This window comes from Gracilinanus agilis, chromosome 2 (assembly GCF_016433145.1).
Source record: "Gracilinanus agilis isolate LMUSP501 chromosome 2, AgileGrace, whole genome shotgun sequence".
In the NCBI taxonomy this organism is placed as follows: Eukaryota; Metazoa; Chordata; class Mammalia; order Didelphimorphia; family Didelphidae; genus Gracilinanus; species Gracilinanus agilis.
Genome location: NC_058131.1, coordinates 537,460,143 through 537,476,642, shown reverse-complemented (window position 1 = coordinate 537,476,642; position 16,500 = coordinate 537,460,143). Strand labels below are relative to the sequence as shown.

Genomic DNA, 16,500 nt, shown 5'->3' with positions numbered 1-16,500 from the left:
TTTCCTTCCTTCCTTCCTTCCTCCCTCCCTTCCTTCCCTCTCTTCCTCACTTCCTTTCTTCTTCCCTCCATCTTTCCCTCCCTCCCTCCCTTCCTTCTTCCCTTTCTTCCTCCCTCCCTCCCTTCCTTCCTTCCTTTCTTCCTTTCTTCCTTCCTTTCTTCCTTCCTTCCTTCCTTCTTCCTTCCTGCCTGCCTGCTTATCTTCTTTCCTTCCTTTCTTCCTCTCCCTTTTAAAAATAGAACCAAAAGAAATTGAATCCTGGGGCCAAACGGGACATGAAAGGATCCACAACTAGTGAGGAGAAACTAAATAATTCTAAAATTAGCTGATTTGGGGCAGTTAAGTGGCACAGTGGATAGAGAGCCCAGCATGGATTCAGGAAAACTTGGAATCAATTCTTGCCTCTGATACTTCCTAGCTTTGTAACCTTGGGCAGGATGCGTATCCCCATCTGCTTAGCCCTTGCTCTTCTATCTTAGAATTGTTAACTAAGAGAGAAAGTAAAAGTTAAAAAAAAAATAAAATTGAATTAGCACATTGCAAAATTATATTAAAAATGTGTCTCCCGTGCCTTCTAGAAAAGGTAGAATGGTCTAGTGAAAAAAAAAAAAGCGCTGGGCTGGGAGTCAATCAAGACTCGTAATTAAATCCCACCATTACTTCTTACTAGTTATGTAAACATAGGCACTTCTTTTAACCTCTTTGGCCCTTCTTAGTAAATTTCAAGATGCTTTCTCAAAAGATTGTTTTGAAGACCAAATGAGGTAATATATGCAATATTTGCATTCCTTATCACCTCTTATTTTATTACCACTTTTTTTCCAAAATACCACTTTGTAGATATAAACAAATACCATTTTTGTGGTGTGTAGACAGTTATGAATAATAATTGTTCATTCAATTAATACTTATATACTTTTGTAAATTATATAATTTTATAAACATAATAATTGCTAGTATTTATATAACACTGACTTTTGCAGATTGTTTTCTAAATATTATCTCATCATATCTGTATAACCACCTTGGGAGGTAGGTGCTATTATTATCCCCAATTTATAGATAGGGAAACCGAGGCAGAAAGGTTTCATTGACTTGCCTAAAGTCACATAGATAGTAAGTGTTTGAGGAATGTAAGGATGGGATTTGACTCTCTTCATTCTTATAGGAAGTATTTAACTCAGATCTTCCTGACTCAAGATCCAACATTCTATTTACTGTGCTAGTTAGCTTCCTTAGGTAAATATTTGAACATTTTCATTCAAACCAATTTTCACATAGATTTTTAAAACTTCTTTACTGCCAATTAGCTTGGTGGATAACATACAATTTTGTTTTATCTTTTCATAGCTTCCATCTTCCATGATTTTCCAGTTCTGTTCCTTGACTGCCATCTGTTCTCCATCTTCATTTGTTAACAGAGCTTGAACCTGATTATAGGAGATGGACCTAATGTCAGGGTTGAAGGGGTCACCATATATCATCATATAATTGCCACATTTGTGAGGTGATACTCATGGTCTTCCTCCTCCATAGACTTTTTTTTGCAAATTAAACCAATGTTACCTCCAGCTAACATGAGAATTTATGGGAAAGAATGAACACGAATTATATCAGATGGGAAGGCAAACAAAGATCATGATCTGTGTTGGTGGAAGAAGTAGCCACACTGGTCAAATCCCAGACCCAGTCAAGTACCAACTTCCATCTTGTCTAGCCTCTATTTTCAAGCTAAAACTGGTAGGGAAGGAGGGGATGAGCAGTAGTGAGATCTAGGTAGAGATGCTATTGAATGATAATTGGTATTCAGTGTATGTTATTTTTGTTCATATCAGAGCATAGAACAAACCACGTGATGATGCCTGAGACAATCTGTGGGACTACTAAATTACAGTAGTAGGAAACCATCATAAAGGAATTAGGATGGGAAATGTTTTAAATGTACAAGGATGTGAATAGCTTGGTCTTAGCATATACCACATAGGTAGTGTTTGGAGCCTTTCTTAAACCCACCATTAATAAAAAGTTTTTTTTTTTAATCCAAAGTTTATATTGGGCAGCTACTATTAAATGTTGAAGCAAACACACCCATGATCCCAAAATAGCCACACCCCAAACTCAAGTGCTCCTGGCAGTCCCACCTAAAGACAAAGCGAAGGCTCCTAGAAAATAACTTTCCAGCACATTTATTTTGAGTGATTTTCATTTATTTGGCATCCTCAAATCCAAGTGGAGAAGCACTCAAGGTTAATAGATTTCATCTCACAGCCACATAATACAGTTCTCGGACAGTACTTATTTCCATTCCCGTGTGTGCCTAACTAGTCTTTTTCCACATTCTGTCCCACCTGCTTTCATTATCAATGGGTAATACTAGAGCCTTGTAACAACACCACTGGGAGAGACAGACTCTGCTTCTGCAACTCAATCTGGGTTAAGTACAGGCCAGAGATGATTGTTGTCTGCATTTTTTCCTCCTTATGTATTATACCATTTTGAAAAAGGAAACAATTTAATATTAAAACTCTCATTAGTTTCAGAAGAAATCTAGTGCTTTAGTTTTGAGGGAAACGAAAAGCAGATGAATCTATTTACAAGTCCCAACCAGGGGCATCAGGAGAAGCTGGCTCAGTAAGAGTTGCAGGCACTGAGCCAGAATGTATGAGGTCTGAGTTGGAGATGGGCACAATTCCCTCTGAACAAACTGTGAAGTCTATTCAAAATGGTCACTTTCTGCCTGCACTGGATGTTTTATGATTTAATATGGTCCCACTGGACTGCATTCTCCCTCCTAATACTTTTACTCCTGATTTAAACCAAAATACGCTATGATTTACTTCACTCATATACTGTTTTGGAGAGATGCTTTGAAGGAATGAAATGTTTTAATAATTAGCAGATAACCACATTGTACTAAAAACTGAATATGGATGTGTCCTCTGATAACCGACACCCTAGATAATAGGATGTACATAATTATATACAGACACATGAACATTTTTGTGTCTATCTATTTGGTTGTTTCAGTCATCACGTCTGACTCTTTTTAACCTCATTTAGGGTTTTCTGGGCAAAGATAGTTTGCCATTTCCTTCTCCAATTCATTTTTACAGATGAGGAAACTGAGGTAAACAAGGTTAAATTATTTCCCAGGGTCAACAGCTAATAAGTATCTGAGGCCAGATTTAAACGCAAGTCTTTTTGACTCCAGGCCAGGCACCTACCTGGACTCTATTCTTATTCCTAGAGAGGTAGCATCTTATTCTGGAACACTAACTCTGCTGTTCTTAGAGTTTATGGACTTGGGTTTGAATCTTGGCTCTGCCACTTAATATTTTTGTGACCTCAGGCAAGTCACTTAACCTCCCTAAGTCATGGTTTCTTCATTTATAAAATGAGAAAGTTGAGCAAGGTAGACATTAATATCCCTTTCTAATTCTAAATCTGTAAATCTAAATATTGCTCATTTGACTGGCTTTCTGAGTATTTTGGTTTAACAAAACAAACTTTTTTAAAATTGCTACTTTCAATAATATTGGTAATAATGTATGATTTGCCCTGTTTTCTCATTAATACCTTTAATAGTTTGTTAATTTTTAGTAATTTTATTTTAGTCATGTCTGACTCTTCATCATTTGTAGTTTTCTTGACACAGATATTGGAATGGTTTGTCATTTCCTTCTCCATCTCTTTTTACAAATGAGGAAGCTGGGGCAAACAGTTAAATGACTTGGCCAGAGTCATACATCTAGTAAATGTTTGAGGCTAAATTTGAACTCAGAAAAATGGGTATTCCTGACTTCAGGACAAGTACTCTATCCACTGTGCCACCTAGCTGCCCTAATAGCAATAGTAGTTCACAATTATATACAACTTTAAATTTTACAAAGGACTTTCTATTCATTATTTCCTTATAGGCTCAAAACAACTCTTAGAAGTTTCTATTATCTATATTTTATAGATGAGGGAAACCGAAGGTCAGATATGTTAAGTGGCTTGCCCCAGGGGCACATAACTGGTACATATCAGAGGCAAACCTTTAGCAAAAATTTTCCTACATCCAAATATAACACAGCACTATGCCAGCACTTTCCAATTTCAGGAGTTCAGATGATCTTATGGTAGATATTCAACAGAGTTGTAGAAAACCCAGCCTTAGAGGTTTCCTTTGCTATTCCCACCAAAATGAAGCAATCCTCAGCTGACAAGTTTTATTATGAAAGTCCATTTATGATAAGTCCCTTATTGGAAATCTGAATCCATTTTCCATAGATATAGCAATGTACTATTTTCTATGAGTATCGTAAGAATCTAAGAATTGAAAAGGAACACCTTCTTAGAGACCTTTGCCAGTGACATCTAACTTATCTGATGATCCTTGGGATGCCTTTCTAAAAGCAGTTCATTCCACTTTTGGACAGCTCTAAATCAGAAAGTTTTTTCCCTTCTTTTGAGCAATTGTGTGGTAGAGTAGATAGCCTGCAAGACTTGGAGTCAGAGGCACCTCGGTTCAGTATTGCTTCAGATGCTTTCTAGCTATGTGACCTGGGCAAATGATTTAATTTTTCTTAGCCTTAATTTCCTGACTTGTAAAATGGGAATAATAATAGTACTTCTTATTTTTGTCATGAAGATCAAATGAGTTAACATGTGTAAAGTGCTTTGTAAACATAAAAGTTCTCTAAATGCTAAATCCTAGTTATCATCCTCATCAATAAAAACTTGGCCACTCTTTTTTTCAGTTGTGTATGACTCTTAATGATGCCATTTGGGATTTTCTTGGCAAAACACACTGGAGTGGCTTGCCATTTCTTTCTCCAGCTCATTTAACAGATGAGGACACTGAGGTCAACAGGGTTAAGTGACTTGCCCAGAGCCGTATAGCTAGAGTGTCTGAAACCACATTTGAAGTCAGGAAAATGAGGCTTCCTGACTCCAGGTCCAACACTTTAGCTGTTGTACCACTTCGCTGCCCCATGGCCAACCTGGCTTCTGCCCTTTGTTCCAATATCTCCCTGGGGACAAGCACAGAATTAGTTAATACTTTCACAAGACAGCTCTTCATAAGCTTGAAGACTTCTCACTACTCGTTAACCATTCTCTTCTTCAGATGAAAATCCTTTGCTTGCATCAGTCCTGATCAGGGGCATAGTTACCACCATCTTGGTCATTGGTTTCTGGGGCAGGGCTCTTCAGAACATAATACAAAACTCCAGATGTGGTCTGGCCCAAGAAGAGTACATTGATACTTTAATCCCCCTCATTCTGTATTCTGTATTTCTGTTAGTACAGCCCAAGATTGAATTTGCTTTTTTTGACTGCCATGTCATACCCTTGACTCATTAAGCAATAGACTAAAGCCATTAAATCCTCAGATGTTTTTCACATGAATTATTGTCTAGCCACGTCAGCTTATCCCAGCCTCTTAGGTTCCTAAGCTAACCTGCAGCAAAAGATTACGTTAACCTATTATATGGTTCTAATAATATTAGCTAAGCGAAGAAGGAAAAAAAAAGAAATTTCCTTTCTGACATTCCTAAGCAAACTTTTGAAATAAATAGTTGATCTTGGATATCCCTCCTAGCTCCCTTTCAGATTCCTCTCACTTTCTAATGCCCTGCTCTCTAGGATACCAGCCATTCTTTTCTGTTGAGTCCTTAAAGTGCTGTAGTACCATGATCCCTGAAGCCAAAAGCATTTATTAAGTACTAACTGTATGTCAGGCAGTCTGGTCAATGAAGCCAATAAGCATGTATTAAATGCTAGATGTACAAAGACAAGAAAAAAAAAAAAAGACAAGTCCCTGCCCTCAGAGAGCTTACATTCTAATTGGGGAAGACAATACCTAAAAGAGACCTAGGGGTTGAAGAAAAGGCAGAATGGTGATAAAGTTCAGAGAATAAAAAAGCAGAGCTCAGAGAACAAGGAAGGGGATATACACTGAAAGTTATAGGGGCAGTTAGGCTGAATAGAGGATATAGCAAAGGGCCTGGAGTCAGGAAAACCTGTGATCAAATCAAGCCTTAGACACTTAGTAGGTGCAAACCTGAGCAAGTCACTTAACTTTTTCTGCCTCAGTTTCCTCATCTGTAAAATAAGCTGAAGAAAGAAATGGAAAACCACTGCATTATATCTTTGCCAAGATATCAAAATATCTTTTTCCAAGAAAACTCCAGATGGGGTCAAGGAGAGTCAGAAATGACTGCAATGACTGAACATCAAAAAATCCTGGAAGTATTGGTGGTCTAATGAAGACTTCCATTCCTTCTGTTCAGATGATCTCAGCTGAGTATTAGAAAGAAGTTATCTTACTGAACTACTTCATATAAATTTGTGAAGTCGTCATGGCTGTTGAACCCTTCTGAGAGGTATTGGAAGTTACGTGGTGGCCTAGAGGGAAGAAGTGGCTACTGATACAGCCCTGGACATGGAGTTTGGAAGACCTGATTCAATTCTGGCCTTAGCAGTGCAACCTAATGAGATATTTGTACTTTCTAAACTTTAAAGCGCTTGTTGCTATTATATAGAATCTCATTTTTCACAGTCTCATTGATTTCAATTCATTATTTCATTTCCCTTTTTTTTAAGCCAAAGTACTACACCAACCTTATGGGACTCCCTAGAAGAACCTGATATACAAGACCCCAGTGAATTTGAGTATTTATTCTCCAAAGACACGATTCAACAAAAGAAAAAGCCATTGTCAGAATCCTTTGAGAAGAAAACCAAGGTCAAAAAGGTACTGAGTAATATGGTAACAGTCATTGTATTTCTCCTCATATATGGGAATTCACTATATTCTGACTCTTACTCATCTTTTCAGATAGTATTAGAAAAAATTTTGAGTCATAGAAAGAAAGGAGGGTAGCTTAAAATTAATGAAAAGGAGGGTAGAGTCAAAACTAGATTCCTGCTATTGTATTCAGAGGTCTGTGAACTATTGTGCAGTTTTACAGAGTATTTTATCTGAGTTCATGACCTACGTCTATTAGTATTGCATTGACATGAATGATGTCTTTAGTTCTTCAAAAATGCATTTAAATTTAATGAAAGAACAGTCTTAGAGAAAATAGTACTCTCCTCTTCCTTCTTCCTTTCTGTTTCCCTCATTTGTTCCTCATTCCCCCATTCCACCTTCTGAGTTGTGGGGTAATATTCTATTACACAACCAAAAAAAAAATTGAAGGTTAAACATACTGTTGCTATTCTTGTAAGGATTTTAGCTTTGTTTCAATAGTTTTGTTATTTAAGAAATTTGATATAGGCATAAGGAATCCAGGACTAGGAGTCAGGGGATGTATATTAAGTGTCTCACTATCTCATGACGTTTTGTAATTTTAGACAAATCATTTTTACCATCTAGACCTCAGTTTATTCATCTGTAGATAATAATAGTAATAATAATAATATTTGACTTGTCTATCTAAGAGAATTTCAGAAATTGAAGTGACCTTAGCAGTCATCTATTCCAACCCATCCATAATGGAAAAGAATTCTACATTTCTTTTATCCAACCTCTAAATGAAAATTTCTAATGAGAGGGAGCCCATATCCCAAAATACCCTGCATGACTGGGATAGCTCAAGTTGTTAGGAAGGTTTTTTTTTTCCTGAACTAGAGTCTCAGTTTGCTTTTTCTGAAGCCTGCACTTGTTGCTCCTAATTAGTTCAGCCTCTAGAACCAAACAGAGCAAGTTTAATTCTTTTCTCACAGGATAGTCCTTCAAATATTTGAAACAACTGTATTTGTTGTGCTAACTTTCTCCATAACACCCCGCTGCCCAACACAGTCCCCAACATTCTCTCTTCTAAAAATTTGATAAACATATCATCTAAGCCTTTATCCTAATTTTGAATAAAAAATGTTTACCAAGTAAAGTACAGAACCTAGAAGACTCACTTACCAACTTGATATTTGAACCATTAAGGATAACTTTTTGAATCCACCCATTCAACCAATTCTGAAACTATAATTAAGCTACTATCTTACCTTTCTCTCTCCTACCTTTCCCCAAGATTATTTTGGGATATTTTATCAAATGATCTGCTAATATCTAAGTAAACTCTATCTACAATATTCACCTGACATCTGCCAGCTTAATAAGGCTTTCCAAAAAAAGGAAATCTAGTTTGGTACCATCATTTGTGCTTATAGAGCTGTGCTGGCTCTCATAATGCTTCCTTCATGATCTTATTTATGAAATGTCCCAGTATTTTCCTAGGAATCAGAGTTACTGACTTATAGTTGAAATTTTCTGCTATCATCCATTTACTCTCATTCTCCACAATACTAATTTTTTTAAAAAAAATTTAACTTTAAAAAAGCAAATACCGGGGGCAGCTGGGTAGCTCAGTGGAGTGAGAGTCAGGCCTAGAGACAGGAGGTCCTAGGTTAGAACCCGGCCTCAGCCACTTCCCAGCTGTGTGATCCTGGGCAAGTCACTTGACCCCCCATTGCCTACCCTTACCACTCTTCCACCTATGAGACAAAACACCGAAGTTAAGGGTTTAAAAAAAAAGCAAATACAGTTTTAAAAGTAGAACAGATAATGAAAATTGTACACAAAAGTATGAATTTCTATTATATCCAGATTGCTTTTCTGTATAACTGTAAAATTACTTTAATATGTTTCTTTCAGAGTTGCCCTGCTAATTGATTTCCTTCAATTTTTCCTTTCTTTTTTATTAATTTATGTAGTTGTTGTTTGCATTAAAATTCCCAGATGTGTCTCTCTCCCCTTGCCCTCCCCACAATAAAGAAGACATCACTTGATAAAAAAAAAAAGGTGTATATATATATAAATTATATCTTTCATGATTCTGGTTATCAGTTCTTTCTCTGGACGTGGACAATCACAAGTTATTCTTCAAACATTAAATCTGTAACAATTTATAATGTTCTTTTGGTTCTTTCATTTTGCTATTCACAATTTCATGTAGGTCTTTCTAAAATTTTTAAATGAATCTGCTTATCATTCTTTGAGGCACAGTAGTATTCTATCACAATCATATGCCACAATTTGTTTAGCCATTGCCTACTTGATAGGCATCATCTCAATTTTCAATTCTTTGCTACCACAAAGAGAGCTGTTATAAATATTTTGACACATAGATTCTTGTCCTTTTCTCCTGATCTCCTTGGGAAACAGACAAAACAATGGTATTGCCTGGTCTAAGGGAATACACAATTTTATAATTCTCTGGACATAATTCCAGATTGCTCTCCAAAATGGTTGGATCAATTCATAATTCCACGGACAATATATTAGTGTGCCCATTTTTCCACAGCTCCTCCAACATTTGTCATTTTGACCTTTTATCATTTTAGCCAATCTAATAGGTATGATATATCTTGGAATTGTTTTGATTTGCATTTCTTTATTCAGTAATGATTTGGGAGCATTTTTTCCTATGTCTATTAGTGGCTTTGATATCTTTACCGAAAAACTGTTCATATTTTTGACCATTTATGTATTGGTAAATGGCTCGTAGTCTCATAAATTCGAAATTTTTCTCTCTACATTTTAAATTTATGTCCTCTAATCAAGAAACTATCAATAAATTTCCCCCTCAATTTTCTGCTTTCCCTCTAATCTTGTCTACATTCGTTTTATTTATACCAACTCCTTCTAATTTAATGTAATCAAAATTATCCATTTTAGATCTCATGGTGCTCTTTGTCTCTTCTTTATTCATAAATTCCTCTTCTGTCCATAAATTGGATAGGTAATATGTTTTCTGTTCTTCTAATTTGCTTATTCTAATTCCCTTTATGTCTAGATCATGTATCCATTTTGATCTTATCTTAGTCTGTTTTCTTCACTTCTAAGTGACCTTCGTTGTTTTCTTTCTTTTTTTTTTTTTAAATACAATTGCTGGGCACTATTAATCTTAACTCTCTTTTACCTTGGAAAAACAAAAAGAAAAACAATCTTTGTGATAAATATACATAGTCAAGTAACATTTTTAGAAAATGTATATGTCATTCTATTTTTTAAAACTATTATGTGTCTCTCAAGAGATGAATAATAAGCTGATTCTCTGAGATGCTGATTTGTCATTTCTCTGATAAATTTCTTAAATCCTTCAAGTTTTTTCCTTATAAAGTTATGATAACATAAATAGTTCTTCTCCTAGTTCTTCTGCTTACTTCATTTTATATCATCTTAGTCTTTCAAAAGAATATTGAAATAACACATATGAAAATGTTTTAAAGAGTGTACATGTAAAAAATATCATGATAATTATTATATTATCATCATCCCAGGTTATCATTTCCCCTTAAGCCATTCAGGGGAGTCTAAGAAGCAACAAGGTAAAAGGATCATGCCAAACAGGATTCAAATACTATGCCCAATACTTTCTAGCTGTATAAGTATAGATAAATAATTCCATTTCTCTTATACTTTGTTCTTCTCATCTGTGAAATGAGTATAATAATACTTGTATTTCAACCTTCCTGAAAGTCAAATGAAATCAGTTTAATGAAGTATGTAAAACATTTTGTAATACCTTAAAGTGCTTTCTATGAAAATATCTATTATCTTCATTGTTATTAATAGTAGTAGTTTTAATGCTGTGTCTGTGGTCTTAAGAAAAGAGTAGTCATGATATCGTCTGATCTTGACTTTTAAAGTACAAGAGGACCTCCAGTAAAGTAATGTAACAATTGAAAATTTTACTATGATCACAATTTTCTTCTAATAAAATCATAGGCTCATAGATCTTGAACAGGGCAGCTAGGTGTCAGAGTGTATAGAATAGATAGCCTAGAATCAGGAAGACATATCTTCCTGAATTCAGTTCTAGACTATTTAATTAATAGATTTGCCACCCTGGGCAAGTCATTCAACCCTATTTGCCTCAATTTCATCATCTGTTAAAGTAGATGGAAAAGGAAATGGCAACCTCCTTTAGTATCTTTGCCAAGAAAATATTAAATAGAGCCACAAAGAGTCAGACACAACTGAAAAATTGCTAAGGAATAACAGATTTTGAATTGGAAGGAACCTCAAAGGTCATCTAATCTCAATTTATTTTGTAGGTGATTTAAGGTTTCCAAAGCACTTTACAAAGATTATCTTATTTTTTTCTTCACAACAACCCTAGAAGGTAAATGCTATTATTATCTCCATTTTGCAGATGAGGAGATTGAGGCATACAAAGGTTAAATGTCTTCCCCAGAAAGTATCTTAAACTGTATTTAAATTCAGATCTTTTTGACACTAGGTAGAACACCACATGTGTCATGAAAACTAAACTCAAAGAAATTTTAGTGACTCCTAAGACCACAAAGCAATGATCACAAAAATGATTTAAACCTAAGACCTTTGACTCTTTTCATAATACATAAAGTATTTCTATATTTTGAATTTTGTTTGGTGACTATAACTAGCTGTGTGACTTGAAACAAACACTTAACTTCTTCTTCCATGTCATCTATAAAATGTTGATAATAATAGTATCTACCTCTTATATCTATTTGAGATAGCTTAAAAGATATTTTTTGTGTATTTGGGGTAATAGTATTTTCTTTCCAAAGTCAAGATCAATACTCACCTCCTTTTGGAAGTTTTCCTTTACTACCCTCCAGTCAAACACACATCACTTCCTTATTTATTCTTTATAATTCTTAAATATTGGAAAATCTTAAGTACTGGAAAAATCAAATGGTGCTTTTTTGATTGAGATAATAGTCTAGCTAAGCCTTCCCATCCTTTGTAGGACTCTTCATCACCTCCTTCTGTAAATCTTCCCTATATTTAACTTTCTCATTAGCTATGGGACCTTAAGCAAGTTAGTTAATTTCTCTGGGCCTCTTTTCCCTCTTGGATAAATTGAGAGTTGGATTAGGTATTCCCTGATATGTATTCTAACAAAAACATCTATGAAGATACAATAAATGCTCACATCCTCTTATTTGTTTCTTTTACTTTCTTTTCTATTTTGATATTCCCACAGGACCTACATACTTAATGCAGTGTTGTGTAGCTATTAAGCTCATTAATGCTTGGTGAATAAATGAAATACACCCATTTTTTAAAACTCCCAAGGTAGAAGCTAAAAGCTATGGCTATCTCTTATCTGTTAATGGTTTGCTTATTTAACTAAGGGTTTTAAACTAGGGCTATTTGTACTTAAAGAGTGCTTAAGTAATCTGTCAGTTTCAAAACAAAACAAACTCCCAAGACCTCCACTTTCCTTAAAGTTGCCTAATCTTTCTGACCTGTGGGGGTATCACTTATCTAGTGGTTAAAAGATCTCTGTAAGCATGTGTTCCACAGTTTTGCTTTGAGAGATGGGACTGAGCACACCTTTGAGCAAGCCAAAGCTTTTGAATTTTGAGCATTCTTAACTTCCTGTCTTTGTTCCTTTAGGGCAGAGATTTTTTTTCTTTTTCTTTTTCATATCCAAAGGCCTGGCTTAGAGCCAGGAACATAGAAGACAATTAATAAATTATTTTTGATTAGTTGACAAATCAATAGGAACCCAATGCATTTGACTTGCCTAAAAATCAAATCATTGGAATGACTGTTGTTGGCTAGGCTTGTTAATTCACTTAATGCCAGCCAAGTTGCCATAAAGTGACAAATCTTTTTTTCTTTCTTTCCAGTAATGTTTTATTTTCCTCCCAAACACATGTAAAAACAATTTTAACATTCACTTTCTCACATTTTGAATTCCTAAATCTTTCCCTTTGTCTTTCTTCTCTACCCTCCCTGAGATGGTGAGCAATTTGATATAGATTATTCATGGGCTGTCATGAATGTTATACAAGATGCATATCACAAAAAAGAACTTGACAATAAAATTGGAAAACAATGTTTCAATCTGCATTCAAATTCCATCAGTTCTTTCTCTAGTGATAGCATTTTTCATCATGAATCTTTTGGGGTCATCTTGGATGATTGTTTTGCTAATAGCCAAGTTATTCACAGTTGATCATCATACAATATTGCTGTCACTGTGTACAAGGTTCTCTTGGTTCTTCTCAAAGTGTCATAATTCTTGCCTTGCTGCATATATAACTTACATGTACAAGATGCTGATTTGTTTTGTCCTCTCAAGTATCACTATTTCTCTCAGAGAAATCTGCATACTCCATTCTCAGAAACAACAGTCAACTATAATAAATTTGTAAGAAAAACTATGGAAAAGGTACTTAAGAAAATTTTCAGGAAACCTAATTTGGACTCAAAAAAGCAGGCTACTAGAAACCTGTATCTTAAGTTCAAAGAGACCTTAAAGGCCATCTAGTCAAATTGCCTTATAGAGATGAGGAAGTCCAAGCCTCCAGAGTAACCTTGTGACTTTCACCAGTACAGGGCCTTTGAATACAGGTCTTTTCACTTTCCAAGATGCCTTCTATCTGTGCTTTATGACTAAAACACACCACTCTGGTTCTAGAAAACCATATTGGATGCTCTGGGTTCTCAGTAAACTTTGTGGTTTACCTTAGCGTTGAAATTTTCAGTTTACAAAGTTTTAAACAAATCTGAGAAATTCATGATCTAAACTCAAGCCAGAAATTAAAAAAAAAAAAAAAACCTGATTTCCTCTTACTATTCCCAGCATTCTAATAGCCACATCTCTAACATTATCCTCTTATCTAGGCTATTATTATAGTTTTCTCCTGTGCTCTTTGTATTGGTTGTCTTCCACATCTAATCTATCTTTCTCACAGCTACCGAATTGATATTCTTAAAGTATGGTCTGATACAAGTCACTCTCCTGCTAAAGAGATTTCTGTGCCTCCCTAATGTCTTTAAGATAAACTAAAAACTCCTCTGAGCCTTCCATAACTTAACTCTAGCCTGTTTCTTCAGGTTAATGATATATTATTTGTAAACTTTCCTTTCTCTTCCCCATACTCATCTCATCCTATCTCTACATCACAAAGGCTGTCTCCCATACCTAGAATCCCTTCTCATCTAAGTTTTTAAAAATTCAAACTCTCTCTTTAAGCTCATCTCATGAACTTCTTTAAAGAGACCTTTTCTGATTCCCCTATTACTAGTGCCCCCCAACTATCAGTGTGTATTATATTTCTTAATCTCTGAACATATATCTTCTCATAGAAGAGGAGTTAGTTTGTTGCATATAGAAGTCATATTAAACTTGCATTTATATCTCAAAAGTTTAGAACAGTGTTTGGCACATAACAGGAGTTTGACTGATGATTCTTGGTTAGTCAATTTAGTGTGATCTACTGCCTCTCTTTATAAATTGAAAAGGTTGGGGTTTTTTGTTTGTTTGTTTTGTTTTGTTTTTGGTCCAGGAGTTTGAATCCAGATTTGCCACTTACTGTCTCTGTGACCCTAGGTACATCACTTTACGTCCATGGGTCTCAGTTTCTACATGTATAAAATGAGACGTCTGGACTAAATGACCTCTAAGGTTCCTTCTAGTTGTAGGTCTATAATCCTATAAGTTTTTGTCATTACTCTTACTCCTTTTTTGGTAAAAACAATCTCTTCCTAGTCATATTTGTGCAGTGTTCCATTCCTCAATTTAAAAAATGGTATCACCTTTTATATTTAAGCATTTTATCTTTTTTTAAAATTTATTTTGGTATAGAATGCAAGATATTAGTATGAATCTAAATTTTGCCAAAATACTTTTCAGTTTTCCTGTTTACCCAAGTAGTTATTGTTAATGTCTACAAAGGTAGAGCCAAGCCTGGAGAAAAGATAGAAAAATGTCTCAGGAAAAAAATTAGAAAATTGCCTCATGAACTGACTTTATTTTTTCTCTAAACTGGTTGGGTTTCTTTCTGATAGTCAGTGCAACTTTTTCCCTCTCCTCTCATCTCACCTCATGGTGTGAGTTAAGCTTATGGATTTTAACCATAAAATTGAATGCCATTAACTTATTCTTATAGGGAAAAGGTTTATATATCATATATGGTATTCACATTGTATACTAATGAACAGCAATATTTTATCATTTTCCAAGTTTATTCCTTGAATAATTAGGAGCTTCCTTAGCTTATTCTAATTTGTAGATTTCTCCCTGCGTTCTATGGCCAGTCTTTGAGGTATAAGATTTAAAGGAAAACCAACAGAAGCCATTCAGTTTATTTTTACCTAGCACCAAAAAAGACTAATTTTTGCTTTTCTTTATATTCATATTTTAATATTAGTTGTCAGAGCTTTTCAGGAGTTGGAAATAACCTGACTCCTTTTAATTGATGGATTTGAGCATGACTGGCGCTCATTCTGAATCTTTTGGGGGCCATTACACAGTAATATGACCACAAGGGTACCCCTAGGCAGAGGCACTTTTAGTTAGGATACTCCTTACCTCTCTAAAACCACAAGAGGGCACCTAAGAATGTATAGACAAATAGCCTTTTCCAGAGAAGAGAACTCTAGGAAGAAGTGACAGCTCTCTAACAGCTTCTACAGTCCTATTAAGTACCTGTATTATTGACTGTGAGCCCAGGCATTGGACCACATTACTAACATATCTGCACTCAGCCAATTGGACCAAGCTAGGAGAGTAATTATTAAGCAATTCGGTCCTAGCAGGTTGAATGAACAATGTCCACAAGAGGGTAGGTCTTGTCTTTTCTTGAATGACTGGAGTCTTCCAGCTCTTTTTTCAGTTTCTCACTCCTTGGGTGGGGGGATAATTTTGCCATCATAATAGTAGGAAACTGGGTAATTTAATTTATAAATATTGAATAAGTAATGTCTCTCCTAATGGTGCTTCTTATTGCCTTGGCTCCTGCCCTGCACCCCTCAAATTTGCCCCATCTTAGTTCAGTATACATATTAGGAAAATTTTGAAGTCTTGCCTGTCTTTCCCCCTAGACAGGCTACCTATATTTATAGCTTTCCAGACTAGGCCTATTTCCATGGACGTGCCATGGGCTGGAGCCATCCAGATGGGAGGAGGATGACTCATTATGCCAGAGACTTCTCCAGTGACAGAGACAACCATAGTCTCTATTTCTCAGCCAAACGGGCTGGAGAATATGATAGGAATAAAATCTGGTAATAGTCATCTCAGAGTTCCAAATCCCAATAAAGGTACACAGTGATTTGGGGCTTATTTTCAGCTATAAAGGTTCTCATGACTATTCATAGGTACAGACATAGATGTACATGCAGACATCTCGTAAATGGACACAAATACTCCACAAACCAAATGCTGACATAGACACAACCTCCTCCACAATGCAGGCAAGAGAACACACAAACACATACACGCACACCTGTTCCATCATATACATATATATTCACAAAGCCAGCACATGCAGTCTCATACAGAGAAAAAATTCTAGTAATTTATAAAATTTAGCTTGGCATAGTGTTAGACACATAGTAGAGTGAATTAAATGGTAGTTGACTAAATGACCATAGATCCCTACATCCGTTTGTGTAATCTGTCTTAGGAAGAAAACCAGAAAAGTGAGCATTTGGCAAAGGCTGAGTCAAAGGTAAAGTTACACAGTTAACTTTTTCACACATTCTGAGAAGTAACCAGGTGTTTACTC

General features: G+C 35.4%; 1 protein-coding gene across 2 annotated transcripts in view; it reads left to right on the top strand.

The window, feature by feature from the left end:
• Positions 1–16,500, top strand: part of FMN1 (formin 1) — a 537,406-nt gene that overhangs the window by 291,730 nt on the left and 229,176 nt on the right. For both annotated transcript variants that reach the window (XM_044665142.1, XM_044665143.1), the window contains one exon: positions 6,589–6,739. In XM_044665142.1, coding sequence (XP_044521077.1) covers positions 6,589–6,739 — 151 coding nt within the window. The remainder of the gene's footprint in view (positions 1–6,588; positions 6,740–16,500) is intronic.